General features: G+C 47.0%; 2 protein-coding genes across 5 annotated transcripts; one reads left to right on the top strand and one right to left on the bottom strand.

Annotated features, from left to right (window-relative positions):
• Nucleotides 1-3,069: 3,069 nt before the first annotated feature.
• On the bottom strand, nucleotides 3,070-14,854 carry LOC114703422 (cytochrome b ascorbate-dependent protein 3). Of its 3 annotated transcripts, none has more exons than XM_028884250.2 (6): nucleotides 14,674-14,854; nucleotides 9,937-10,135; nucleotides 6,748-6,956; nucleotides 5,953-6,107; nucleotides 4,992-5,148; nucleotides 3,070-3,820 (listed from the first exon to the last, which is right to left on the bottom strand). In XM_028884250.2, exons 2-6 carry the CDS (start codon nucleotides 10,118-10,120, stop codon nucleotides 3,734-3,736), a joined length of 792 nt encoding a protein of 263 aa, XP_028740083.1. In that variant the 5' UTR covers nucleotides 10,121-10,135; nucleotides 14,674-14,854; the 3' UTR covers nucleotides 3,070-3,733. The 3 variants fall into 3 exon arrangements, with proteins under 3 accessions (XP_028740083.1, XP_037060601.1, XP_028740080.1); XM_037204706.1 differs by lacking the exon at nucleotides 14,674-14,854 and adding an exon at nucleotides 14,563-14,649; XM_028884247.2 differs by lacking the exon at nucleotides 3,070-3,820 and adding an exon at nucleotides 4,008-4,407 and having other exon boundaries at nucleotides 14,674-14,846.
• Nucleotides 14,855-15,002: 148 nt separating this feature from the next.
• On the top strand, nucleotides 15,003-24,172 carry Tmem138 (transmembrane protein 138). 2 transcript variants are annotated; one of them, XM_028884252.2, is made up of 5 exons: nucleotides 15,003-15,083; nucleotides 16,672-16,923; nucleotides 17,158-17,329; nucleotides 23,095-23,170; nucleotides 23,434-24,172. In XM_028884252.2, the coding sequence occupies exons 2-5, from the start codon at nucleotides 16,796-16,798 to the stop codon at nucleotides 23,544-23,546; spliced, it is 489 nt and encodes a 162-aa protein (XP_028740085.1). In that variant the 5' UTR covers nucleotides 15,003-15,083; nucleotides 16,672-16,795; the 3' UTR covers nucleotides 23,547-24,172. The 2 variants fall into 2 exon arrangements, with proteins under 2 accessions (XP_028740085.1, XP_028740084.1); XM_028884251.2 differs by lacking the exon at nucleotides 15,003-15,083 and adding an exon at nucleotides 15,090-15,190.
• The last annotated feature ends 1,504 nt before the right edge of the window (nucleotides 24,173-25,676 follow it).

Genomic DNA, 25,676 nt, shown 5'->3' with positions numbered 1-25,676 from the left:
TCATCTGTGTTTTCAGATTAGGCACTGGGATTCTCTGGCCTCTGGGCCTAGGGTCTTCTGTCAGTCTGCTCCATCAGAGGCCCTGGCAACAAATCTGGCCGTCAGCATGCACAGATACATGTGCCCAGCAGAAAGGAAAAGGTTGGCCTCAAACAAGGACTTGTGGACCCCAACTCTGCCATCACCCAGCAGAGTGACAGCAGCAGGTCACCCCACTTGCCTGTCCACCGCCACTCCTTTTTGAGTCCTGTTTTCCAGTCTTTAAGGCAGGGTGTAGCTAGAGTTTTCCTGCCTTGCCCACAGTCAGGACAAATTTTTGTCACCCTCCAGTCCCACAGCCGCTCAGACCCAACCAAGTAAACACAGAGACTTATATTGCATACAAACTGTATGGCCGTGGCAGGCTTCTTGCTAACTGTTCTTTTATCTTAAATTAATCCATTTCCATAAATCTATACCTTGCCACGTGGCTGGTGGCTTACCGGCATCTTCACATGCTGCTGGTCATGGCGGCGGCTGCAGTGTCTCTCCGCCTCAGCCTTCTGCTTTCCTGTTCTTTTATTTCTCCTCTCTGTTAGTCCCGCCTATACATCCTGCCTAGCCACGACCAATCAGGTTTTATTTATTGACCAATCAGAGCAACTTCACATACAGACCATCCCCCAGTACAGCCAAGTGCAGACCATTTCAGACACCTGCACTCAGGCCCATGGTCCTAATCATCCTCTACGCGGACCTGCTGGGTAAAGCCACGAGGAACCCAAGAAGGGCTCCCACAGGACATACAGAACATCCCACAGCACTTCCCCCTTTTTTTTTTTAAAAGGAAGGTTTTAACTTTTATACATCTCCAAAGCCAGCTTGGTATATTTGGGAATTTGGGCGTAGCTTCTCTTACTACTTCCTGCTGGAGAGGGGCGCTGTATCTTATGGGGACACAAAGAAAATTTTAGGATCATGGAGTAGTCCGTGAGGCTGTATCGTCTGAGCCAGTTGCCTTGAAACGATTCTAGATGTTGGATCATCTGGGCCATGGTGTCATCGGAGACCTTTCAGGTGGTCTTGGCTGGTCAAACCTGATGTATCTTAATCTGGAACAAATCCATAGCCTCTGGCTTTCTGTAGAAACAAAAGCAGAGCCTCTTTTCCAAAGCAACATATCCTTATAGCCAAATTTTGAAGTCAAGGTACCTTTACGAATATCAAAGAGAACATAATCCAGATTCTCTGTGTGGTAGCCATCTTTATGTGGCTTATTACCTGTACTGTTTTTTTTAAACACTTTATTTTTAGATACTATTGTTTATATAACGGTATATTTTTTTCTTTTAAGCCTACGTACATTTTTACATGCATTATAAACTGTTTCATCTGAATCAGTCTTATTGCAAACTTATTGCTTTAAACTGCAGCCTTCTAAGCCTGAAACAGCTCTGTGGCTGCTGGCTCCGCCCCCTTCAGCTTCCCAACATGGCGGTTGGTACGTTTTCCGCCATCTCTGGGAGCCATCGTGGGTCTATGCTTTCATCCAAGCAGCGTGTAGCCCAGAAACCTCTTTTTTTGTTTTGTACTAGCAAAGGCTAAATCCACCTCACAGCTTAATGTGCCACTTGCAGAGGCCTCATTCCCGCCATACTGCAGATCGAGCGCACACGCCAGGAACTCAAACCGGCAGCTGCTGCTCATTTGAGAGAGACAATTAGGAAGCTGTTTTTAGCTCCATTTTAGAATCTTTTCTCAGGTTTTAGGTGGAAAATCTTGCCAACTCGTTGGGCGCCAGCAGGGAACACCTCTTTCCTAATGAAAGGAGTGTGTGTCCCAAAGCCATTCACTATGAAGGACACCCACACAAATTTAAGGAGCATGCAATTCGAAAAAATACAATCATGGATTTCTGGTTGCCCCTTCTCTGCATCTGTCAGGGTCAAACCTGTCCTGAGACCTTTGTAAATTGCCAAAACTCTCAATATTGTCACGTCAGCAAAGAAGACTTCTGTGTTTCAACAGAACTCCTATGCTTAAAACTTTTATTCCTAATGTGATGGAATTAAGAGGTGGGGCCTTGAGCCTAGCCTGGTGGCACACCCTTTAGTCTGAGCACTCCAGGAGGCAGAGGCAGGAGGATCTCTTGAGTTTGAGGCCAGCTTGGTCTACATAGCAAGTTCCAAGACAGCCAGGGCTCCATAGTGAGACACTATCTCAAAAAAAAAAAAAAAAAAAAAAAAAAAAAAAGGAGAGAATTCCCACATAGCTACACCTGGTTTGACTCTGGAGTGTTAGCACCTAGCTTTGATCTGCCTTTTGTGATTACCTCCTGTCTCTGGTACCTTCTGTTTGAAGTCTTATCTGAGAGTTTTCCTAGGGGATCAAAGCCTATGCAAACTTAGTTTAAGAACAACCCAGAACACTGTGGTATTCTTGTTGGGTTTTGTTTTTGTTTCTGTTTTTTTCAAGACAGGGTTTCTGTGTTGTTTTGGTACCTGTCCTAGATCTCGCTCTGTAGACCAGGCTGGCCTCGAACTCACAGAGATCTGCCTGGCTCTGCCTCCTGAGTGCTGGGATTAAACGGCACGTGCCACTACTGCCAGCTCACTGTGGTATTCTTTCCTGAGAATTTGCCCTTGGCATTGTCCCTTTGGTGGGCGGGGCTTAGATAAAGACTTTGGTATATGGAATTGACTCGCTACAAGTGTGAACTTTATAACAATAAAAGGGCCCTTTACTCGGCACAGCAGTTCAGTCATAGAGACAAATCCACCCTGCAGCCGGAAAAGGCTCTGTATTTCTTTCCACGGATCAGCATGAACACCCACACCAGATAACCAGATTTTAAAAAAACAAAAGAGATAGGGCCTTTGTAAGTGATTAGGGGTGAGGGTGGGACCCTTCTGAATGGGATACACCATCATTTATAAGGGCATGGGGACGACTTGTGAAGCCACAGTACGAAGATGGTGGGGAGTGGCCCTCATCAGACCATGTTGTCACCTTCACCTTGGACTTCTAACCTCCCAAAGTATGAGAAACGAGTGGTTTTATTTAAGACTGGTCTGAACAAAAGAAGACACCTTTAGTGTTTAAAAACATATTTAATAAAAATCAGATTCATGAAGAAGTAGAAAACCAGGGGAGGTGGTCATGTCCAATGTGCCCAGCAGTGATACCAATGGTGTGTAGGCTTCATTTGGTCAGGAAGTCTATGCCAGGCCTCCTGCCAACTTCTGGTGGCAGGGTTGAAGTTCAGCCTGGTCACTATCTGCAGGGAGTGCAGAAACTCAACTCCTCCTACGGGTCTGCTAAGTACAGTGGTCTGCAGTGGGGACCTGGCCGTCTGATCTGAGAAGGCATGAAGTGCCACAGGCCAATACAAAGGAGAGGGGCAAGACTCCTCCCTCTACCCAGTTTCTCTTCAGGAGAAGATCAAAGCACACACTCTGGCATACCATGGAGGGAGGCTGGGTGGCCTCGGCGGGGATGGGGGGTGGGGACAAAAGCTCCCAGTACTCAACAAGGAACACCTCGAAGGCAGCAGTGGTTCCCAGGACTCTGTCCAGCAAATTGCTTCATGATGCCGCTTTCAGTTTCATAGTGGGCTGGGCCTTGTCAGGGAAGAGCGTGACTAGAGGAGGCAGGAAAACCCACACCCACAAGGGGACAGAAAGGAAGGCCACCGAAACCTGTTACCCAACACTTGGGACTCTAGGGTCAGGCTGTCTGTTCTTGGGAGAACAGTTTACCAGGGCTCATAGGGTTGCCTGAGCGGGGCAGGCATGTAAGTCACAGGGAAAGGGCGGGATCCAGGCAGCAGTTGAAGCAGCAACTAGAAGAGGGGGAGCCACGTGGTCACAATACACGCAACACAGCGCACCCAAGTGAACAGAGCAGCTCCGAGGGACCGGCACCCGACTACTGCAGAGCCTTCTCCAGCTGCTCCTGTCCCATTAGTTATCTCCCAGCGTCTCTGCCCACCCCAATGCACATCCAAGACACAGCAGAGGAAGCCTGCCTAACCGAGACAAATGCTCCCACAGAGAGCAGACTTTATATCTTGCATGTATGGACTACATTTGGGCCTCAGCTTTGGTTTCTACCACATCCCCAGGAGTGGTGAGGAGAAAGCAGCCCAAATTCTGCACACCAGCAGAAGAGACATGAATGACCAAGGCAAGGAGGCCCTTGAAAAAATGCCAACAAGTCAAAGCCATCAAGAAAAGCAGATGGACAGCAAATGGCTGAAGAGAGCGAGCCGGGAACTGGTGTAGCAAGCTTGGTCTCTGGCCCAAGAGAAGTCTGTTGCTGAAACCAGCCAGGAGCCCCAAGTACAGAAGAGCTTCTGAGGAGCAGAGACTGCGCCGCTGCCGGCTCCCGGGAGCCCCGCCCGCTTCACTCCCTGTCCTGCAACAGGGGCTGGAAAGAAGGAAGATGCACAGGGATTAAAGACGTAACCGTGAGCCCCTGAGCTTCAGAAGCTTCACCAGGCCTGAGCTGCTCAGACAGACCCTCACCCTGCAGGGGAAACCCAGCCAAGCCACCAGATCTTCAGGGAAGCCCCCGAGTCCCCGAGACTGGTTCACAGCACAGCTGCCCACATCTGCCAGAAGCCTCAATGGCCAAGAACAGGCAAGCCCTGCCCTCAGCACCTGAGTGTCGCTGAGCGCCCGTCCCACTAGTCTAGCCCCAGAGCTGGCAGAACTCCACCAGGCTGGAGGCCTCGCACACACGCACGCACGCACGCACGCACGCACGCACAAACGCACGGGTCATCTCACAAAGCCAAGTACTCTTGCAGGGGAGGGGAAGCCTAGGAAGTCCCTCCCAGGCTCGGCTGCACTGATGACAGAGTCCCCGTCTGCCGCTCAATCTCCACCTTCAAACTGCTTGGCTTCCCACCAGGCTACAGGGTCAGTCTTCTCAGCAAGCTGCAAGTCCTTCCTGGGCCCTTCTCTAGACGTGGCCTTACCCCACCTAGAATGGGAGACAAGTAACCATACCTGTCTGTCAGTCAGCGCTCCTGGATCTGGACGCTTCCATGGTGAAGCCAGAAGAACATAGAGAACCAGTAGGCCAAAAGCCACCACCAAGAGCCCGGTGCTGTTGGCAAAGACTGCCTCACTAGGCAGGCTGGAGTAGGGCTTGGTGGCATTTTTCCTGAAAATGACAAAATAATATGGGCCTTTGAGAGAATTTTCTAACGTGTTTGTTGTTTGTTTGGTTTTTTTTTTTGCCTAGCAGGAGACTGGATTCCTATGACCGGGAAAAAATATATACTTCCTAAGTCCCGACCGTAACGGCTGGCAGGAACTTTGTAGTGCTTTACCCATGAGCAAATGAAGATCCTAGTGAAATGAACTTGCTCACATTTACATAATTAGTACATATGACAACCAAGATCTAAATCCAGGGCTGATTTCCAATCTCATTTGCTGTTCACTTTACCACACTGCCTCAGAACCCAGGACAACAGTGATGAGACAGACAGACAGACAGACAGGCTCTGCAGGCAGACTGCCTAACTCAGTTCCCACTTCTGCCATTTACTGGCTGTGTGCGCTTAGGTAAGTTACTCTGTGCCTCACTACACATTTTTTAAACAAAGTCTCACAATGGAGACCTGCCTGGCTTGAACTCACTATACAGACCAAGCTGGCCTTGAACTCACAGAGATCTGCCCACCTGTGGTGCTAGTTTTAAAGGCAGGCACCACCATGGCTAGCTCATTACACTCTTGTGTGACAACGGTACCAGATGTTGTAGGTGCTTAAGAGGATTAAAGGTGAGGTGCTTTGAGCAGTTTCTGACAAACAGTAGGTGCTATATCACTTGATGCTCAGTAAGTATTGCCAGGTTACCTACCAATTTCAACCTAGCTGAGTCCTGTGGTTATAGGATGCATCTCCCGAAGCCCCTACTCCCTTCCATATGCCTTAGTGCTAGAGGCCCCTTAGAACTTACAAAACAAAGAACAGCTTCTCATTGATGCCGGAAATAACAGACGTGATGGATAGGGCAAGGATGCAGGCTCCAAAGAAGACGTGCAGAGGTTTCAGGAGGCTTCGCAGCCACTGAGATGCCCAGGGCAGGAGAAAGATGGCAAAGCCCATGGACCACTGTGGACACAAGGGAATAGTTGACTACAGTTGTACCCATCTACCACTCTCTCACCCCCCCCCCATATCACAGCTATCGCTCCTGCTGGCCACTGTTCTCTGGCCCTTCTTTTTTGACTCAAACATTCCCACCATGCACAGCCCCAACCACACACCATGCCTCTCTGCGATCTGCCCATTTCTATTACACAAGTGTGTGAAAGCAATTAGCAACTTGTGTGTGAAGGCCTTGCAGTAATACACTCAATAAACCTAGTCATCTTTGTTAGCATTGAATTCCTGCCAGTCCTGGTTCATAAACAATTCCAGCAAAGGACTGGCATTGGAATACTGAAATCATTTTTAGAACTGCTTTGGTTCAAAGAGGGCAGAGTGGAGAAAGCAGAAAAGAGGGGCATTGAGTCAGCATGCCATGTGGGCTGACAGAGTCAGGAGGGCAGATGGGCAGTGTAACAGGTGTAAGGAACAAGATAAGAGTAGGAGCCCCAACTCACGGCCACTTAAATAGCTGAGTCTACAGGATATGAGGCCCTCTCCAGGCAAAGGGCAGAACAAATATTTGGAGCTAAGGCTAGTGAAGCCACACCCAGAGCCCATGGTGCCCAAAGGGACTCAAAAGGAGAGGGCAGAGGGCACCTACCTGGAAGGCGAAGAGGATGACGGTGGTGATGCCCAGCCAGCTATGCAGGGAGTAGAGGTGTGTGATTTTTGAATGGCTGTGGAACCGAAAGACGGCAACCAACCCCAAAACAGTGAGGGTGAAGGCCAGCAGGTGCAGTGCTGCATGGAGAACTTTCCAGGGCAGTTTGGGCCCTACCCACGACCAGGGCAGGCGGTACACCATCGAGGCTGCAGGAAAGAACAGTCCCAGGGCTTGGCCATATCACCTTACACCCCCTGATGTTGCCCCACACAGCCTCTCAACAGGAAGTAGTGAGTGTCAGGACATCAACCCCTGTCCTGGTTGGTTTCTTGTCAACTTGACACAAGCTAGTTATCTGAGAAAAGAGAATCTCAATTGAGAAATCCCCCCCATCAGATTGCCTATAGGCAAGTCGGCAGGGTATTTTCTTTATTAATCATTGGTATGGGAGGGCCAAGCTCCTAGAGGTAATACCATCCCTGGGCTGGTGGTCCTAGATGGTATAAGACAGCATAGATAGAGAGATGGATCAGTGGTTAACAGCACTGGTTGCTCCTCTATAGGACCTGAGTTCAATCCCCAGCACCTACATGACAGTTCACAGCCATCTGTAATTCCAGTCCTAGAAGGATCCACATCCTCTTCTGGCCTCTGTAGGTACTGAATACACATAGTACACAGAAATACATGCAGGCAAAATAACCATACACATAAAAATAAAGATTAAAAAGATTAAGAAAAAAAGAAAGAAAGCAGGGTGGACAACCCATGAGGTGCAACCCAGGAAGCTACTTTTTTTTTTTTTTTTTTTTGGCTTTCTTCGAGACAGGGTTTTCTCTGCATAGCTTTTCGCCTTTCCTGGAGCTCACTTGGTAGCCCAGGCTGGCCTCGAACTCACAGAGATCCGCCTGGCTCTGCCTCCCGAGTGCTGGGATTAAAGGTGTGTGCCACCACCGCCCGGCTGCTACTTTCTTCCATAGCTTCTGCTTCAGTTCCTGTCCTGTTCTCTTCATGCAGGACTAAAAGTGTACGGTGAAACAAACCCTGTCCTCCACAAGTTGCTTTTGGTCATGCTGTTTTATCACAGTAATAGAAACCCTAACTAAGACTGCTCAGCACCTGTCACCTTCCCATTATTTGTGGGAGGCAGTTGGCCAGGAACTAAGACAAGAAGGGCTGGTTAACATGGGAGTAGTCTCAATCCTGAATGCAGCTTTGTGGGCTGATAAGCACTGTCTTCCCATGGTCTCACCACACTGCATCCATATAGGCAAGGCTGATTACGTCCGAATCTAGGCATAGTCAGGTGGTGCTGGCACATGCCTTTAATCCCAGCACTTAGGAGGCAGAGGCAGGCAGATATCCCTGTCTTAGGGGAAAAAAGGAAAAGAACCCAGACATGAAGGCATGGTGCAGCTAAGCACCTGCCTAGATTGTGCAGAGCCCTGGGTTCAGTTCCACTCCCAACACCACAAAAAGCAAAAAGTAAAACTCTAAAGAGCTCAGGCATAGAGGTCCAAACCTAGCTTCTTAAGTGTTTGGCTTCTTTCTAAGTCTGTTTCCTTCCTCTTCTGTAAAATGGAGATGACTACAGAGCCCACCTCACAAACTTGCTCTAAGAACAAAGTGGATGTTTGGAGGTTGTGGTGCAGGCCTTTAATCCCAGCACCTGGGAAGCAGAGGCAGGAGGATCTCTGTGAGTTTGAGGCCAGCCTGGCTACAGAGAGAGTTCCAGAGCAGCCAGAACTGTGACACAGAGAAACCCTGTCTCGGGGGGAAGGACAAAATGGAAAGCCAACATGGTAGTGCATGCCCGGAATCCCAGCCCTTGGGAGGCTGGATAGAAGGGCGGCTATGCAGGCCAAAGCCAGGCTGGCTGGACAGGAAGACCTTGTCTCAAAAAGAAGAAAGGCGGGTATGGAGATGAGGGATGGCTGAGTGGGCAAAGTACTTGTTGCATGAACATGATGACCCCACATAAACATCTGGGCAGGGCAGCACACACTTGTGATCCCAGCACTGGGGGAGCAGAGGCAGGAAGCCTCCGCCAGCCTAGCCTAATCAATAGTTCCAGGCCAGTGAAGAGGCCTGTCTCAGAAAACAAGATAGCTCAGCAGGTAAAAGCACTTGCCACATAAGCCTAATACCTTCAGGTTGATCCTTAGAACCCACAGTGAAAAGAGAGAACGGACTCCTAAAAGCTGTCCTGTGATTTCCACATGCATGCATGGCATGCCTGCACCCACATTCACACACACAGACACCACCACTCCACTAATAAATAATATAGAAAAGAATTTAGGATAGGGCATAATGGTACATGCCTTTAATCCTAGCACTTGGAGACAGAAGCAGGTGAATCTCTGTGAGTTCAAGACCAACCTGGTCTACATAGTGTGTCAAGGACAGCCAGGGCTACATAGTGAGATCTGTCTTAAAAAAAGTGAAAAAAAATTAAAAACAAAAAAAGAAAAATGTAAAGGTGCAAGGTGCTTAATAATGGTTGATACCCAAGTTTGTCTTATAGCCTCCACACACATACACACATGTACACATGCATACGCACACTACATACACATCCTAAGAAGAAGTCAAGAACTAGGGAGGATAATGTGTGACATATACATGGTAAGCGGCTTCTGCCAATGCTATCATCATTCTCATCCTACAACTGGGTTCATTTCCCATGTTACAAGACACAGATCCGAATGCATGGGGCAAAGATGGATCCTCGACTCAACTGTAACACAAGAGGCTTCAACTTCTTGTTCTCTAGAGCAGGAGCCGAACTGCAGCACCAGGCCAAATCCAGCCTGCTGCCTAATTCTGGGAAGAACTGTTTATTGGGACACAGTTACACTCGTGTGTTTTATGTGCTTTCCATGGCTCTTCCCATGATACAATGGCAGAGCTGAGTAACTGCAGTGCATATTACAAAGCCTGAAAAAATTATGGCTGGTCCTTTACAGAAAGCTTTGCTGACCCTGTCTCTGAGCATCTGTGAAGCTGTCCCTCCACTTTCCACTTCTTCCCCCTAATGATAGCTGGTCCCAGGAACAACCCAAAACACCCTGCCATGATAGCCTCAAACTCAACCCCCAAAATACCATCCTTGAAGAGGGTAAGTGCTGCCCTGCTCAGGCCTCGGCTCTCTCATGCCCCTCACACTGTGAACACATTACTCACCAGCTCCATAGAGTACCACCATGCCAGAGACCATGAGCACTGGGTGCCAGTTGAACATGTGCACACTGCCATCCCAGGCAAAGCCGCCACGCCAGTACTGCATCCAGTAGGTGGTGAAGAGGATACACAGTGATCCCAGGGACCCCAGCAGCATGCAGGACAGGTAAAACCGTCCTGAAGCCATTCTGATCAACAACTCCTAGAAGAAGCAGAAGTCACATGTCCTGGCTAACCATGGTGAACCCACACAACAGCTAAAGGAAGTAACACTGACCTCCCTTTCTGCCTGTGGTATGGAATCTTTTGCTTCAGTTCCCCTGTCCCCAGGTGGTCTCAATGCTGAGGTAAGCTCACAGTGGGTGATGCCCCAGCCCTGCACCTGGGGTGGTGCACAGACCAAGCATGGGGCTCTGGTGATATGACAAGGCTCTGGGCCACATCCTTGGTACTGATTGGCCTCCCCACACAGAACTAGAAGGTGAAAAATGACTGCCAGACCCAACCCAGTAGAGACACAAATCAAAACCCTAAATGCCTAGATCACAAATTCCCAGGCCCTGGGTTCCAACATAAGGCAGCAAAACCACAATCTAATGGAAGGAAACACATTCAAGGGTGGGTACATCTTCAACAAAATGGCTGGGTGTGGGGGCTGCACAAGTGGCTCAGCAGATAAGATCCCTGGCTGCTCTTATAGACCCAGGTTCAATTCCCAGCACCCACATGGTGGCTCCGAACAATCTGTAACTCCAGTTCCAGGGGATCTAATGCCTTCTTCTAGTTTCTATGGACAGACATGCATGTGGTACACAACATCATATATGCAGGCAAAACACACACACACACACACACACACACACATATATATATATATATATATATAATAATTTTTTTCAGGACAGGGTTTCTCTGTGTAGCCCTGGCTGTCCTGGAACTTGCTCTGTATTCCAGACTGGCCTCAAACTCAGAGATCCACCTGCTTCTGCCTCCCAAGTACTGGGATTAAAGGCATGCACCACCACCACCACCACCACCTGGCTCAAAAAAAAAAGTTTTAAGTTTCAGAATCTGCCAGACTTTTAGCTAGGGATGCTCAATCCCTAGCATTATGTCACCTGTGAAAAGGCTCTATGTGCTTCCACTTCTGTATAAAAAGGTCTTCCTTACAGAAGATGAACTCCATGGGGCCAGGCCTCGACCCCAGAACCCTCCACTCCTCTCCTTGAACTGAGGGCACCCCTTGGCAGTTCTACACCTGAGACTTACTTCTGCTTTTTCTTTTCAGGGGAAAGTCCAGAGGAGAAAAGAGGAAGCAAGAACTCATGGTCTAGAAAGTAATTATTTTTAGATTTCTACCAGGAACCAACTCAGCTTTCAGGCTTTCTCTGGTGAATATTTATGTCACAAGCAGTTATTCTTAAAAACCAGGCAAGGGGCTAAATTCGTAGCTCAGTGATAGGGGCTTGTTTAGCATAAGCAAGTCATGAGATAGATTCCCAGTGCCATATATACCCTTAAAAAAAAAAGAGCCAGGCAAGTGAGCAAAGACACAGGGCTCAGCCCTGCTTCCAGTAAATATATGACCCAGTCTATCTCCAGGACTCACACCAAGAAGGCAATAATGTGGCCTTATGGTATTGAAGGCCATCTCTCTGGACCATATAACAGAAAGAACAGTCAACAATGCCCAAGGTGGGACAATACCCAAATCTTCACCCTTCGACCCAGCGGAAGGCTGCCTGATCTCTGATTTCACTGTCTGAGTACCCTGAGGAAAACACCCTAAAAGAAAAGCATGGCAATAAAAACCAGTAATTGAACACCAGCTACAAGCACTAGAAACTGGCCCACGGTCCCACTTACTCCTCTTGCTAAACCTGTAAGGACTATCATCCCAACCCTATACATGAAGAACTAAAGCCCAGACGTACTAAGTATCTAGCACCAGGACCCGGCAAGTCCACAGGAGCTTCAAACCCTTTTTCCTTATCCATAGGTTATAAGATCAAGACAAAAAAAAAATGTAAGGCCCTTATTGAGTCAAGTATTATAACTTGACATTTATTACTATCATAGGATTTGAGAGAGACAGAGACAGAGAGAGAATGCTATATGATGTGTGTGTCTGGGCATCCATAGAAGCCAGAAAGCCAGGAAAAGGGTGTTAGGTTCTCTGGAGTTAAGAGTTACAGTCAGTTGTGGACCCACCAACTTGGGTGCTAGAAACAAAATTCAGGTCCTATGCAAGAGCAGCAAGCATTCTTAACCACAGAGCCATCTCTTCAGTCCCTATCACAGGATTTTTATCCTAACCACTAACAAAACCTAAAGCTAGCTAGGCAAGGTGGCAGCTGTGCCACTAGCCACTTGAGAGGCTGAATGAGGAGGATCATTTGAGTACAGGAGTTCAACGCTAGCCTGAGCAACATAGTGAGCACCAGCTCCCCCAACAAACAAAAACCTGAAGCTCATGGTCCCCAGGCCTGCGCGGGCCTCTCAGGGGCCTTGATGCTGGCCTCTCACATTACTAGCAATCTCTGAGAAAGGGATGAGGGCTAAGGAACAAACAAGCTTCATGACTGAGCTACTGGGTCCAGGGATTTGTTCCCCAGCCTCAGAGCTGCTTCCTTGATTCATGCAAGAGCAAACGAGGTTTGGGATTATCAAGTGTCTGCCTAGCACAACCTCCACTCTTCCCGTGAAATGCTCCAGGCATCTGACAATATTGATTTCTGCAGTTTACTGATTTTTTTTACAAAAGATAAAAGGAGACAATGGTCCCCTTAGCCATTGTCCACTCTCACCCCTTGAGAATGTGTTCTAAAAAATGTTCTTTCTTTACACTGTTTACTTCATCCCTTGAAGGTGCCCCTGCTTTACCTTGTAATAAACTCCACATATCTTCTCTACGGAAAGTTAAAACTGGGAATAACAGAAAAACAGAGGTAGAAAGCAGAAGAACCAGAAGTTCTAGGTCATGTTCAGCTACATATATATAGTTGAGGCTAGTCTAGGTTATATAAGAACCTGGTTCCAAAAAACAAAAAACAAATAAACAAGGCAGGGGTGGGCATAAGAAGAGAAGGCTCAGTAGTTAAGAGTGGATATAGCTTTTGTAGAGCACCAGAGTTGAGTTCCCAGCATCCACAGCTCCAAGGGACCAAACACCTACTTCTACACTCTGCAGGCATCTACACACATGTCACACACACACACACACACACACACACACACACACACACACACACACACACACCAAAAATATTTGAGAAGAAAAAGAAAAAGGGAAGGCAAAAAAAAAATTAAAAAGGGACTGCATCCCTTTACAAGTTCTGGATTACCACTTTGTAGCAGAGTTAGAACAGATGATTGAGACAGTTTTGTGACAGAAGGCAGGAAAGTTATATTGCTGTCTACAGTTCACAAATAAGCCCTCTCTTTCCTAAAACAGCAACAGCAAGGGAAAGAACACGCACAAATGCTGAGACTAAGAGCATTTGTACTAAGAGAGAAGTTTGGACTAAGATTTCAAGACATGCTCACCACAGCTGAGTCTCCCGCCCTCACTCTGCCAAGCCCCATCCTCAGGAGGCAGCCAGCAAACTCTTTAGGCTTTAGAGGGCTTATAAAGTCTCTGCCACAATTATGTCATTTATTCTGGGCTTGTGTAACACCAGAGCAGCCAAGAAGAGTATCCTCACAAATGAACATGACTGTGCCTCATTAACACTTTATGGATACTGATGTCTAAGTTTCAGACGATTTTCACATTTCACAGAATACAGTCCCCTACCCCCAATAGTTTAGATGTGGAAAAGCCACTCAGGGTTAGCTGTGGGCCTATCCTGCTTTAAGAAGCGTACCTAATCTCTATCTCTATGTAATGTTTTCCTCAAGTATCTGGCTAAAGGATTTTCATAGGCTGAGCTAAACCGGAATCAGTCCCAGGGGTAAGAAATGAATCTTCCACTCAGCCCTTCCTCTCAGGAAAAGGCTGTACTCCTAATACAGTTACTTTCAGACCAAGGGGCAGAGTTTGCTGCTCTCTCCTCAAAGGCAGAGAGAGGAACATTAAGAATCCTGCAAACTAGATTTAAAGTTCAAATCCTATTAACCCATATCTTGCAATTCAAAAGCACTGCAAAGTTGAGATCCAAAGGACAGAGATTTGGTCAAGGCAAGTGGTAAGCCTGATACAGGCATCCAGGTCCTGTCCTCAGTTCCCAGAACTCATTTCCAAAGGCAGCTCCTCCAAATTGCAGGACTCGAGAGTGAGCGACCTATAATATTCAACTCAGGAGTGTGAATAAAGTCCACTTTAGCACAAGTGCTCACGGACTGCTCCTTCGTCCTTCGGACAGTCAGATCTATTAAGACATAAGGAGTATGACGCTGACCCCTATGGTCAGCTTGGTCCTAGCAAGTTTTAGATAAGATGCCTTCTTCCTGAAAAGCGTCGAAGCCTCTCCCAACACCACCTGCAGTACGAAAGGGGAACGGAAAAGTGTCCAATTCTTAAAAGGAAAAGCAGGCTGAACGCCGGGTTATGACAGCGCGAAGCAAGGAGGCAGCGGAACGACCACTAGAACCCATGTCTGGGCTCTCCCGGCCCGGGCTCTTTCTCACCCCTAACTACACAGTGCGACAACTCAGGAGCCAGGTCTCTGCGACCCGCGGTGGCTGCCCAGCACGGGAGCTGCCACTCCCCAGGCTCCTCCAGGACGTGGAAACACTCACTTTCCGGCCAGCCTGCAGTCCGCGGGGGGATTCGCTACAGAGGGCGCTGCCTGAGCTTTTATAGGTTCGGGCATGTCCGATGGCTCGCTAGGGCGTCTGGGAAATGAAGTTTGCGTGCTAAGAGGCGCGTTTCCAGGGCAGTTTCTGGCCGGACTCCTAGGAGCACTGGGTCCTGTTTGCCTTGTCTCTAACCCCACCCCCATCCTGAGGAAGGAGAAATGCTGGGCTTCACACCCTCTCGCCTGGGGCCCACCCTCAGCGAGGTGGGATGGGAGGAACCGGCCGAGGGCAGGCCCAGGAGCGCGAAGGCCCAAACATGGCAGTCAATTAGCCATCTACTTCCGGAATTTAAAGCCGGCTTCCGGAAGCAGAGACCCAGTCCCCATGACAACCGACGTTGGCTCTTTGAGGTGAGTGTAGCTGATGAGCCGAGAGTGGCCGGGAGTCAGGATTTTTTTGTTGCTATTGCTGTGAGCTTTTGGCCGAGGCATCACGGTCTGCGGGAGGATTGGGAAGGGTAAGGAAAACCGCGTTAAACTGGAGGGTGAGGGTGATCCTGCGGGTAGCCAGAGCGAGGGGTGTTTCTATCTAAGGGATGCTCACAGTGACCCTCGATGGAGCCTCGCGAAATGGTGCGTTTGGCCCCTACTCATTTGCGATCTGGAGAAGATGACTTGAACTCTAATCGTGTGCCCCTCCCTATAGCCAGGGAACAATTCTTTCCTACCATGCAGATTGTTGTGAGGATTAAAGAAAATTCTCTTGGTCAACAAGATTATCCTGGCGCAGGTACCTAGGAGAGAGATTATAAGTGTGAAAACTCAAGCCCAGAGAAGCTACATTCATATATCCAATAATATGGAGCTTCTCCACCGCGGGAGGTGGACAGGGCCTGGACCTCCTCCGAACCTCTGCAAAATGGGGGTTATATACACTAAAATGCCTGCTTTTCAAGTCCAGGGATTAAGTAAGGTTATAAATATGCTCCCTTACACATGCTTCTGTTTGTGTCATAACCTTAATAAGCTCTTCTAGGAAAGCACTGTGTCCTCTCAGCTTTCTTTCTGACATTGCCCATTGCTATGAGACCGTATCCTCCACCTACTTAGATATTGCTCTTATCAGTTATGAAATAGGCTGGCCGTACATCAGAATGTACGGCTGTGCCTCCATCAGAATACCACGTTGGTCAAATTTAGTTTACCTTGCCGGGCCTCAGTTTTCTCATCTATGAGTTGGGGAAAATAAAAGTATCTTTTACCTTATGTGGTTATTGTAAAATTTAAATAATAACTGTGATGGGAACAGTCCTTAGAGTATTGCATATAAGGATTTATTACTACTATTACTACTACTGTGTGACCTGGCTGCCACTTCTCTGTAGTTCCCTTAAATATTATTGGTTAGACTTGTGCCTTTGTCAGGAATGGTGGTGCACTCCTGTAAAATAAGCACCCAGGAAGCTGAGGCAGGAGGATCAAGAATTCAAGACCAGCTGGTCTACATGGCAAGATCTGGTTAAAAGAAAGGAAGGGAGGGAGGGAGGGAGGGAGAGAGAGAGAAAGGGAGGGAGGGAGGGAGGAAGGAAGAGAGGAAGGAAGGAAGGAAGGAAGGAAGGAAGGAAGGAAGAGAAAGCTATGCATTTAAAAGGACCCAGGCATGGAGAAAAGTCTGATGTTATTAGTCTCTAGAAAGAATGACAAGTTGAGGTGCAGTGGGGCAGAGTCGGGATGGGCTTGGTTTGGTTTTGTCTTGTTTTGTTTGGAGAAGAGGCTTGGCTCTCCTAACCCAGGCTGGCCTCAAACTCTCAATCCTCCTGTTTCTGGCTCCTGAATATTGTGATTACATGTGTGTGCCACCATACCTGGCTTTAGTTGGGTTTTTGTCTTCTTGGTGTTTTGCATACTGATGCTCACTAAATGTTGATTGCTAGGCTTCTAATATTGCCTTCCTTGTCCTTCCCTCCTTCCTTTCTTGATTCTTTCCCCCTACAAACAGGTCCTTGCTTTAGAGCCTGGGAAACAGCTCTGATTTGGAAAAACTAGACATCTTCCCCCAAGTACCCGGCAGAGAACCAGAACTGTGGAATGTGCACTCGGGAGTTCCAAAAGGCAGATAGAAGATGCTCCAAACCAGCAACTACAGCCTGGTGCTCTCCCTGCAGTTCCTGCTGCTGTCCTATGACCTGTTTGTTAACTCCTTCTCGGAGCTACTCCGAATGGCTCCTGTCATCCAGCTGGTGCTCTTCATGTGAGTAGAGGAGACAGGCCTGAAACACTGAATCCAAACAGTTTGAAGGCTCTTGATAGTCACAGTTGAGCAGTTTTAAAGTCATTAGTGTGTCCAGAAGTCTGTGCTGTTGGGGATTTGGGGTGACTATATTACAGAGAAAAGCAGATCTCATGGTATCCCTTAGACCTTAGGGCTATCTCTTAAGTCCTCACATAACCCCCCTTGGCTCTACTTTGTTTTATGTGTCTACAGCATCCAGGATATTGCAATCCTCTTCAACATCATCATAATTTTCCTCATGTTCTTCAACACCTTCGTCTTCCAGGCTGGCCTGGTCAACCTCCTATTCCATAAGTTCAAAGGGACCATCATTCTGACTGCTGTGTACCTCGCTCTCAGCATCTCCCTTCATGTCTGGGTCATGGTAAGAATTAAAGCTCTGAATTCTCTAATTCATATTTAATCTTTAAAAATTATACATAGTTATTTTGTCATGTTCATGTATAGGTGGATAGAGGTGTAGGTGCCAAAGAATAACTTGTGGGAGTCGGTTCTCTTCTATCATGTAGGTTCTAGGGATTGAACTGAGGTCATCGGGCCTGGTAGCAAATGCCCACAACCACTGAGCTATCACTGGCCCTTTCACATCTTTAAAGAGCTAGAAAGAGCTGGGCATGGTGGCTAAAACATGTAATTCTAGTAGTACCCAGCAGGCCAAGGCAGGAGGATTACTACAAATTCAAGGCCATCCTGAGCTGCACAATTAAGTTCTAGGCCAGCCTAGGCTATAGTGTAAAACTCTGTCTCAAGAAGGGGAAAAAAAGCAAAATGTGGTAGTGTATACCTGTAGTCTTAGTTCTCTGAAGACTGTGGCAAGTTCAGCTGGGCGACATGTAAGTTCAGAAGCAAGCTTTGCTGAGCCGCTCCTCCACACAGAACCTTGAGGCCGAAATGAGCACACGATGGGCTGGAGAGATGGCTCAGGGTTACGAGTATTTGCTGCTCTTGCTGCAGAGTGCTACAGGCTGCAAAAATCTATGAAGTAGGATTTCAGCTGATTATGACAAGGTGATACCTGGAAGAAGGAAGCCAAGGGCCTTCTAGGGGTCAAGCTAAGGCTCAAGGAGTCTTGGTGATGTTGGCTTTTGAATATTAGCCGTTTCCTACTATGAATTTCTCATGTGCTATTGTAGCTTTTCCATCATCTATTGGGCACCATTTCCCCTCTACTAAAGGAATATTTAGATAACCTTCTGTGCAGTAACGCAGCCAGGATCCCTAATTTTAGGCCTTTCTGTTATTATCATAATTAGCAGCATCGGGATAGTACTATCCCTGGATGGATGAAAGTATCTTATCGGAGATACCTCTATACTTTCTAAGAACAGACTTAAGCATCCAGACTGTCTGTTTCAGAAGGCCTGGCAGATGTGCTAATTAAGCTTAACTTTCTCCCTTACTAAATTCTTACCTCTAGTTTTAGATCTACCTTTAACAATTAACTCAGAACTAAAGTGTTCCAACTTACAGGTACATCTAGCTATTACAGAAGTTGCCTAGCCAAGTTGCCTAGCCGAGCACACTTGCCAGAAATGGCGGGAGCAGAGATAGCTTGGAGAGATAAGGGTCAAAGGGATAAAAGGGCAGTTTTATTTTCAGAGAGGAGCTAGATGGAGAAGAGAAAAGAGAATGGAAGAACTAGATGGGTAAGAACTGGAGAGGAACAAACTGAGATGGGGAAGAACTAGATTGAAGGGCTAAAAGAGAGGACTAGAGGAACGAGATGGAAGATGAGGAAGAAACAGATGGGGAAGAACAAGATGAGGAAGAGCCAGATGAGAGAGAAGGAGACAGGAGAGGAGCTGATAGGGGAAAGAACTAGATAGATGAGAACCTAGAAGAGACAGAACTAGATGAAGGGATTAAGACAGAACCTAGAGGGGACAGTAGATAAATATAGAGAAATCAGGCAAGAAAGGAGCTAGACATGACAGCAGAATAGAAGCTGTGTAGAGAGAGAACGGACTCAGAAGAATAAAGTGTATTGACTAAAGAGTATCGTGTATGTAGATTCATTTCATATTGTCAGAGATTAAATTATCAGCTGGTTGGAGATTCTTCCCAGACACTGGGAGAGGGCTATCCAGGGGCAGGATCCCCATAGTCTTTGTTAGCAGAGGATCTAGATTTGGTTCCTAGCACCTATATCAGATGGCTCACAACCCCTTGTAACCCCAATTCTAAGGGATCCAACTCTCTGGCCTCCGACTGGCAAATACATGGTACACATATACATACATAGCGCTCACACATACACATAAATAAAAGTAAACAAATTTCCAGACATGGGTGGTACATGCTTTTAATCCCAGTAATTGGGAGGCAGAGGCAGGCAGATCTCTGTAAGCTAGAGGCTAGCCTGGTCTACAAAGATAGTTTCAGGCCAGCCAGAACTACATAGTATTATACCCTATGTCAAAAATAAATAAATAAATCTCCCTTTTAAAAAAAAGTATATGAGAAACATGAGATACACAAAGAGATGGAAGAATTAGGGATGCAGAAGTCAGAAGCCATGAAAATCAGATCTGATCTGGAGTCTATGTGAGATAGATGCATTCAAACTGTTGATCTGATTAAATCCTACACATACAAAAGGCTTGATTTAAAAAAAAAAGGGGGGGGGACGAGAGGTGATGCAGAGGTTAAGAGCATTGGCTGTTTTTCCAGAGGTCCTGAGTTCAATTCTCAGCAACCACATGGTGGCTTACAACCATCTATAATGGGATCTGATGCCCTCTTCTGGTGTACAGGCATATATGCAGGCAGAACACTGTATACATAATAAATACATAAATCTTTAAAACAACAACAACAAAAGCCAAACACAAAACACCAGAAAGAAAATGGTAAGGGCTAGCGAATATAGCTCAGTGGCAGGGCATTTACCTGGAAGGCTCAGTGCTCTGGGTTTGTGTGGGAGACCAGACCCCATACTTATTTACCCCAGGAACTCTTGAGGATTGAGGGATAAGAGACTTAGTTAGAAATAGAGAGAAAACACAGGATAGACTCTGGTGGGCCTGGATCCTTATCCACAGGCCCAGAACTTTATTCAAAGGTCTATTTATAACAATGCCAAGGGGTGGAGCAAAAGACCTCCCCCTTGCTAGTTACAGTCACCTGGTACCCAGGCCTGTGGTTCAATCAACCTCTTATGCAGTCCTGCTGGGTACAGCCACTAGGAAACCTAGTGGGCTCCAACAGGTTTGGTCAAACCCTGTCCTGCCAAAAGAAAATCCAACTAGAAGTCCTGTCCTCTGGAAACTCTGGTAGAAGGTGGGCAAATGAAGGTGTCCTGGACTGGATTATAGCATGTGACAGCTCATAAGGCACTTTGGCCCAGCTTTCTGTCTTCAAGAATCCAGGGACTTTTCTATCTGTAGCAGTCAATTTACCTTCGTCCCAGATAGGCCTACCACAGTTAAAACAGGAAGTCGAGTCTGTTTTGTCATCCACTGTGTGGGTAGGTGGGTGTTGATGGGGTATTAGGTGTCCTATGGTTAGTATTACCAGCACTGGGTATTTCTGAGAAACAGCCACCCAAGAGTGTTGCTTTCCTTTATGCCCAATGCCAAGTCCCCATCTTTACACTGGAAACTCAGTACCCAAGATGCTTCTCTTTAGTTTTCCTGTAGGTTCCAGATCAGATCCAGTTCTCATGGTTTCAGATTGCTTTTGTAAGAATATAATTTGAGCTGGACAGCGGTGGCTCACACCTTTAATCCTAGCCCTTGGGAGGCAGAGGCAGGTGAATCTCTGTGAGTTTGAGGCCAGCCTGGTCTATAAAGTGAGTTCCAGGACAGGCTCCAAAAACTACACAGAGAAATCCTGTCTCAAAAAGCAAACAAACAAACAAACAACAAAACAAAAGAATATAATTTGAAAGTTTATGTCAGTGTGTATGTGTGTGTGTGTGTGTGTGTGTGTAGGCAGAGTTTTTCATCTGACCATAATCAACTGTTTCGCCAGCTGCTTCCCAAATAGCCATTCAGAGGCTTATTGTTTATTTTAAATGCTCAGCCAATAGCTCAGGCTTATTACTAACTAGCTCTTACAACTTAAATTAACCCATTTCTATTAAATTCTGTGTTGCCCCGAGGTTCATGGCCTTTACCTCTCCTGCATGCCCTGCTTCCATTCCATCTAGCTGGCGACTCCTCTGACTCCACCCTCCTTTTTCCCAGCATTCTCTCTGCCTGGAAAATCTTGCCTACCTGTCAGCCAATCAGCTTTTTATTAATAATGGGAGCAACACATTTTCACAATATACAATATACAAAAGGATTATTCCAGAGCATGTGTGTGTGCCTGGGTATGTATAGGTGCTCCAGAAGGAGGTGTTTGATCTGTAGCTGGAGTTTCAGACAGTTGTGAGACACCCAATGTGGGTGCTAGGAACTGAACTCTGGTCCTCTAAAAGAGCAGCAAATGCTCTTAACCATTGAGCTATCTCTCTAGCCCCTCTCTCCTTCCATTTTTGCATTTGTATGGGTTCTGGGGAGGTCTTGCAGGCCCTTATTATTCAGATTTCTTCTGTTTTTACAAATTCTTCTGTCCTTTTGAATCGCTCATGTATCTTTTATATGCCTATTTGATGAAACTTATTAAAATCTCTGACTCTGAGTTAGGGGTGTGGCCCTGGGGGCAGAGCTCTTACCCAGAATTTGGGAGACCCTGGCCTTGGTTCTCGGTACTACAAACAAAACAAAGCAGAACCGTGGTCTCCAGTCACTTTTTTGCTTCTCATTGGACCCACTGTATGGGTGCCCCAGGGCTACCTCAGAGAAGAAGCAGGGCTCACAGGAAAGCAGCAGAACAGTGTGCAAGGGTCAAGGAGCTTCCTCTGTCAGAGCCTGTGCTCCACTTCCTGCAGCCCTGTATTCAGGCTGCTGATGTGATTAAGCCCTGAGCCTCCATGCACTAAAGTTGTGACCTGCTGAGCCTGAGCCTGAGGGCTAAACAGTGAGCAGTGAAGTTCCTGAGATCACTTCTCCTTGACAAAGGCAATAGAGTGTAAGGGGATTAATACTCCAATGTTCAAGCTTAGAGGAGATCCCTTTGAAGCAAAAAATAAAAAAGGGCAGGGGGGCAGCTGAGAGCTGGTAAAATGGCTAAACAGGTAAAGAAACTGGCTGCCACGCTTGACAGCCTGAGTTTGATCCCTGGGACCTACGTGATGGAAGGAGAGAACTGACTTCTATATGCTGTCCTCTGTGCATGCACGCTTTGTCACACTGGCACACACATACACACATATAATTTTTGTTAATTAAAACTATTTTTGAGACAGGGTCTCACTACTATGTAGAGGAAATTAATGAGGAATTCTATGTAGTTTATCTGATAGTCAAAAGAGGTTTATTTTGGGTAAACTTATAGCAAGCAAAGGGGTCAGTTACAGGATCCAGTTACAGGAGAGGTGAGGCGTAGTCCAACGCGGTTCTCTGGAGAACTCTGACTTGGTCTGCAGTCCAGCATCCAGCATCCAGCATCACAAAGTAGCCAAGAGAAAGTGAGCACATACACATCTCTGGTCTTAAGGGGTGCCTGTCTTGGCCATACCCTGAGCAGGAGCAGGTACCTAGCAGTTACCTGTGACAACTACCCCTACACTACTATAATCCTGGTTGGCCTGGAACTCACTATGTAGGCCAGGCTAGCCTCAGACTTACAGAAACTGCCTGCCTCTGCCTCATAAGTGCTGGGATTAAAAGGTACCACTGTGCCCAGCTAAAAATTCTATCTATCTATCTATCTATCTATCTATCTATCTATCTATCTATCTAATGTGTATGAATGCATGATGTGCATGCTTAGTGTCCACAAACATCAGAAGAGAGCATTGGATCCCCTGGAACTAGAGTTATAGGAGGTTGTGAGCCATCATATAGGTGCTAGGAACTGAACCTAGGTCTGTGCTCTTAACCACTTAACTATCTTTCCAGCCCCATGAGAAATTTTTTAAGAAGGAGTTTGAGACTCCCTTGAGAAATATACTTTGAGCTTATGAAAAGGAAGTAAAGTTAGCGTGACTTTTAACCAAGCGGCTTTGCTGCAGCTAAGCGAGTTGGAGATGTAATAGTCTCACGTCGCCTTTAACCTTTCCCTCTCTACTGTCTCCTTTAGAACTTGCGATGGAAAAACTCCAGCAGCTTCATTTGGACGGATGGGCTTCAAACACTGTTTGTATTCCAGAGACTAGGTGAGGACTGGAGCGGCTTCAGGTGCACTCACGTCCTGCTGTGTCTCTGGCCGCACAGCCTTGATCCTGGCTTCCCAGCTCCATTGGGATGACCTGGGATGGTTAGGACAGCCACACACGAAGGAAAGAGGAAGGGCTGCCCTCTGCTCTTTCTGGGAGACAGCGAGAAGCCCTGGGGCAGTGCCGGGGCTGGCTGGGCTTGGGTTTCCCTGAAGGGGACCCTGAGGACCACCCCTGAGGCTCTTCTCTGCTCTTGTCCTCAGCGGCGGTGTTCTACTGCTACTTCTACAAGCGGACAGCTGTGAGACTGGGCGACCCCCGCTTTTACCAGGACTCGCTATGGCTGCGAAAGGAGTTCATGCAAGTCCGAAGGTGACCACTTCATGTCCCGTCGATGAATGCCTTTCCTTCTGGTAGAAGTCACCTGGGCTGCTCTCCAGGGAAGGACAGCCCTTGGCACCAGGAAACATGGACTTACCTAGGACATGTTCCGGCCAGCTGTGCTCAGCCTTCAAGAGCAAAGACTCTCCAGGTGTGGTTGGAAACTGAGGCAGGAGAACTGTTATGAGTTTGAGGCCACCCTGGGCCTACCTAGTGAGTTCTAGGATAGCCTGTAGAGAGAGAACCTTTCTCAAAAAAGAAGGAAGACTTTCCCTATTCCAAATTAAAGTGTTTTCCCCAGACTGTAGAACAAAGTGCAGTCTTGCCTCCTACCTCAGTCCATCCACTTCCTTCTCTTCCTGCTCTGGACCACTTGCTTTCTCTTTCCCTTCTTCCTTCCTGAAGATTCTGCAGCTCTGGAGCTCCCACTCTTTGAAGCTTATGGTTCAGCCTTTTAGGTAGCCCACCTCCTGCTCTCCTGATACCATACCTGAGTGGCTGAAGGTTATAGACAATGATGGGCATGTCCTGACTGACCACACCTTAGTCATTTAGATTTTATATCTAAAGTACTTTTTTACAGTTCTAAAAGGAAATAAATTGAATTTTTTTTTCCATAAATGGTGAAGTCTGTCTGTCTGTCTAGGTGTCTTCATGGTGAAGAGGTGTAACCAAGTGAGAGAGCCCCAGCATCTCTTTGGCCATGGGGTAGACTGGGCTGTAAGCTAGGTACAGATGCACACTGGGCTGCAACATGAAGACTGCATCAAACAAGAGTTCAAGGTGTGATCTCATGCTTGCCCCCGACCCTGGAGTTCCAGATTTCTGTGCTTCTTTCAGATTCTATGTTTACTAGAAGCTAAAATTGTCCTCAGGAGAGAAAAAAAAATGTTCTAGAAAGTTTTAGAATTTTTTTATGCTACTTTCTTTCCTTTTTTTTTTTTTTTTTTTTTTTTTTTTTTTTTTTTTTTTTTTGTGGGGAGGTTTTGAGACAGGAGGTTTCTCTCGTGTAGTGTTGGCTATCCTGGCACTAGCTCTATAGACCAGGCTGGCCTCAAACTCACAAAGATCTGCCTGCCTCTGCCTCTGCCTCCCAAGTGTTGGGTTTAAGGGCGTGAGCCACCACTGCCTGGCTGTGTGCTGCTTTCTGTTGCTAGAGTAACAAGTAACCAAACCATCCCCAAACTCAGTAGCACACATCCTTGTGCAGTTGGCTGGCACCTGGTGGGTTCAGCTGATCTGGGCTGGTCAGGGTGACTGCAGCTGGGACTGCTCAAGTCTGTTTGTGGTCAGCCATGATAATCTTGGACCTTTAACTTGGCTAACCTATGATGACCTCAGGAGGAATAACAGTCTACTGGGCTGTGGGTCATCTTATGACTCATCCATCAGCAGACTACCCTGGTTCTGTGGACATGATGGTGGCCTAGGAGCAAGAGAGAACATGTCCCATTGCATTCACAGGTCAGTCCTTTGTTTCAATTCCCATTGGTAAAAGCAAGTCATGTGGCCTAAAACAAGGTCAAAGTAGGAAGCAGCACAAAGTTTGAAGGCGGAAGGTTTGGAAAGGCCTGGGAGTGTAGCTCAGTGCTAGAGCATGAACATAGCATGTGTAAGGTTTGATCCTCAGCACCCAAAGGGAGCATGAATACAGGAAAGGACAAAGAAGAGACTGTTAACCACTCAGACTGCGCTCATAGCTGTGAGGAACATACAGAAGGTTGAAGCACAAGGGCTAACACATTGGAAAGGCCAGGGAGCAAATACTGATGCTGAGGACCATTGGACTGTAGCAAATAAATACTGATGCTGAGGACCATTGGACTGCAGTAACTACTGATGCTGAGGACCACTGGACTGCAGTAAATACTGATGCTGAGGACCACTGAACCGCAGTAAATACTGATGCTGAAGACCACTGAACTGCAGTAAATACTGATGCTGAGGACCACTGGACTGTGACACTGGAGCAGGAAAGAAGCCACAGATGCTACAGTACCTGAATAAAAAAAGCTGTGCTCTAGAAAAAAAACGAGTGTGTACACTGAACTTTCAGGTTTTTTATTATTTGCAGATGTCACAAAATACTCTTCTTGATTTTTTTTTTCATATAAAAATTTTACCA

The sequence above is a fragment of the Peromyscus leucopus genome, chromosome 1 (assembly GCF_004664715.2).
Source record: "Peromyscus leucopus breed LL Stock chromosome 1, UCI_PerLeu_2.1, whole genome shotgun sequence".
Classification (NCBI taxonomy): domain Eukaryota; kingdom Metazoa; phylum Chordata; class Mammalia; order Rodentia; family Cricetidae; genus Peromyscus; species Peromyscus leucopus.
Note: the sequence above shows the minus strand (reverse complement) of the source record. Positions and strands in the feature narration are given on the sequence as shown.

Excerpts from the sequence above, each read along its gene's own strand:
- LOC114703422 (XM_028884250.2), bottom strand. The coding sequence starts at position 10,120 with ATGGCTTCAGGACGGTTTTACCTGTCCTGCATGCTGCTGGGGTCCCTG. Across the intron at positions 6,108-6,747 it reads TCATCCTCTTCGCCTTCCAG|TGGTCCATGGGCTTTGCCAT; the intron begins GTAGGTGCCCTC and ends TTGTGTCCACAG. Across the intron at positions 5,149-5,952 it reads GAGAAGCTGTTCTTTGTTTT|GAAAAATGCCACCAAGCCCT; the intron begins GTAAGTTCTAAG and ends TGTCATTTTCAG.
- Tmem138 (XM_028884252.2), top strand. The coding sequence starts at position 16,796 with ATGCTCCAAACCAGCAACTACAGCCTGGTGCTCTCCCTGCAGTTCCTG. Across the intron at positions 16,924-17,157 it reads ATCCAGCTGGTGCTCTTCAT|CATCCAGGATATTGCAATCC; the intron begins GTGAGTAGAGGA and ends ATGTGTCTACAG. Across the intron at positions 17,330-23,094 it reads CCCTTCATGTCTGGGTCATG|AACTTGCGATGGAAAAACTC; the intron begins GTAAGAATTAAA and ends TGTCTCCTTTAG.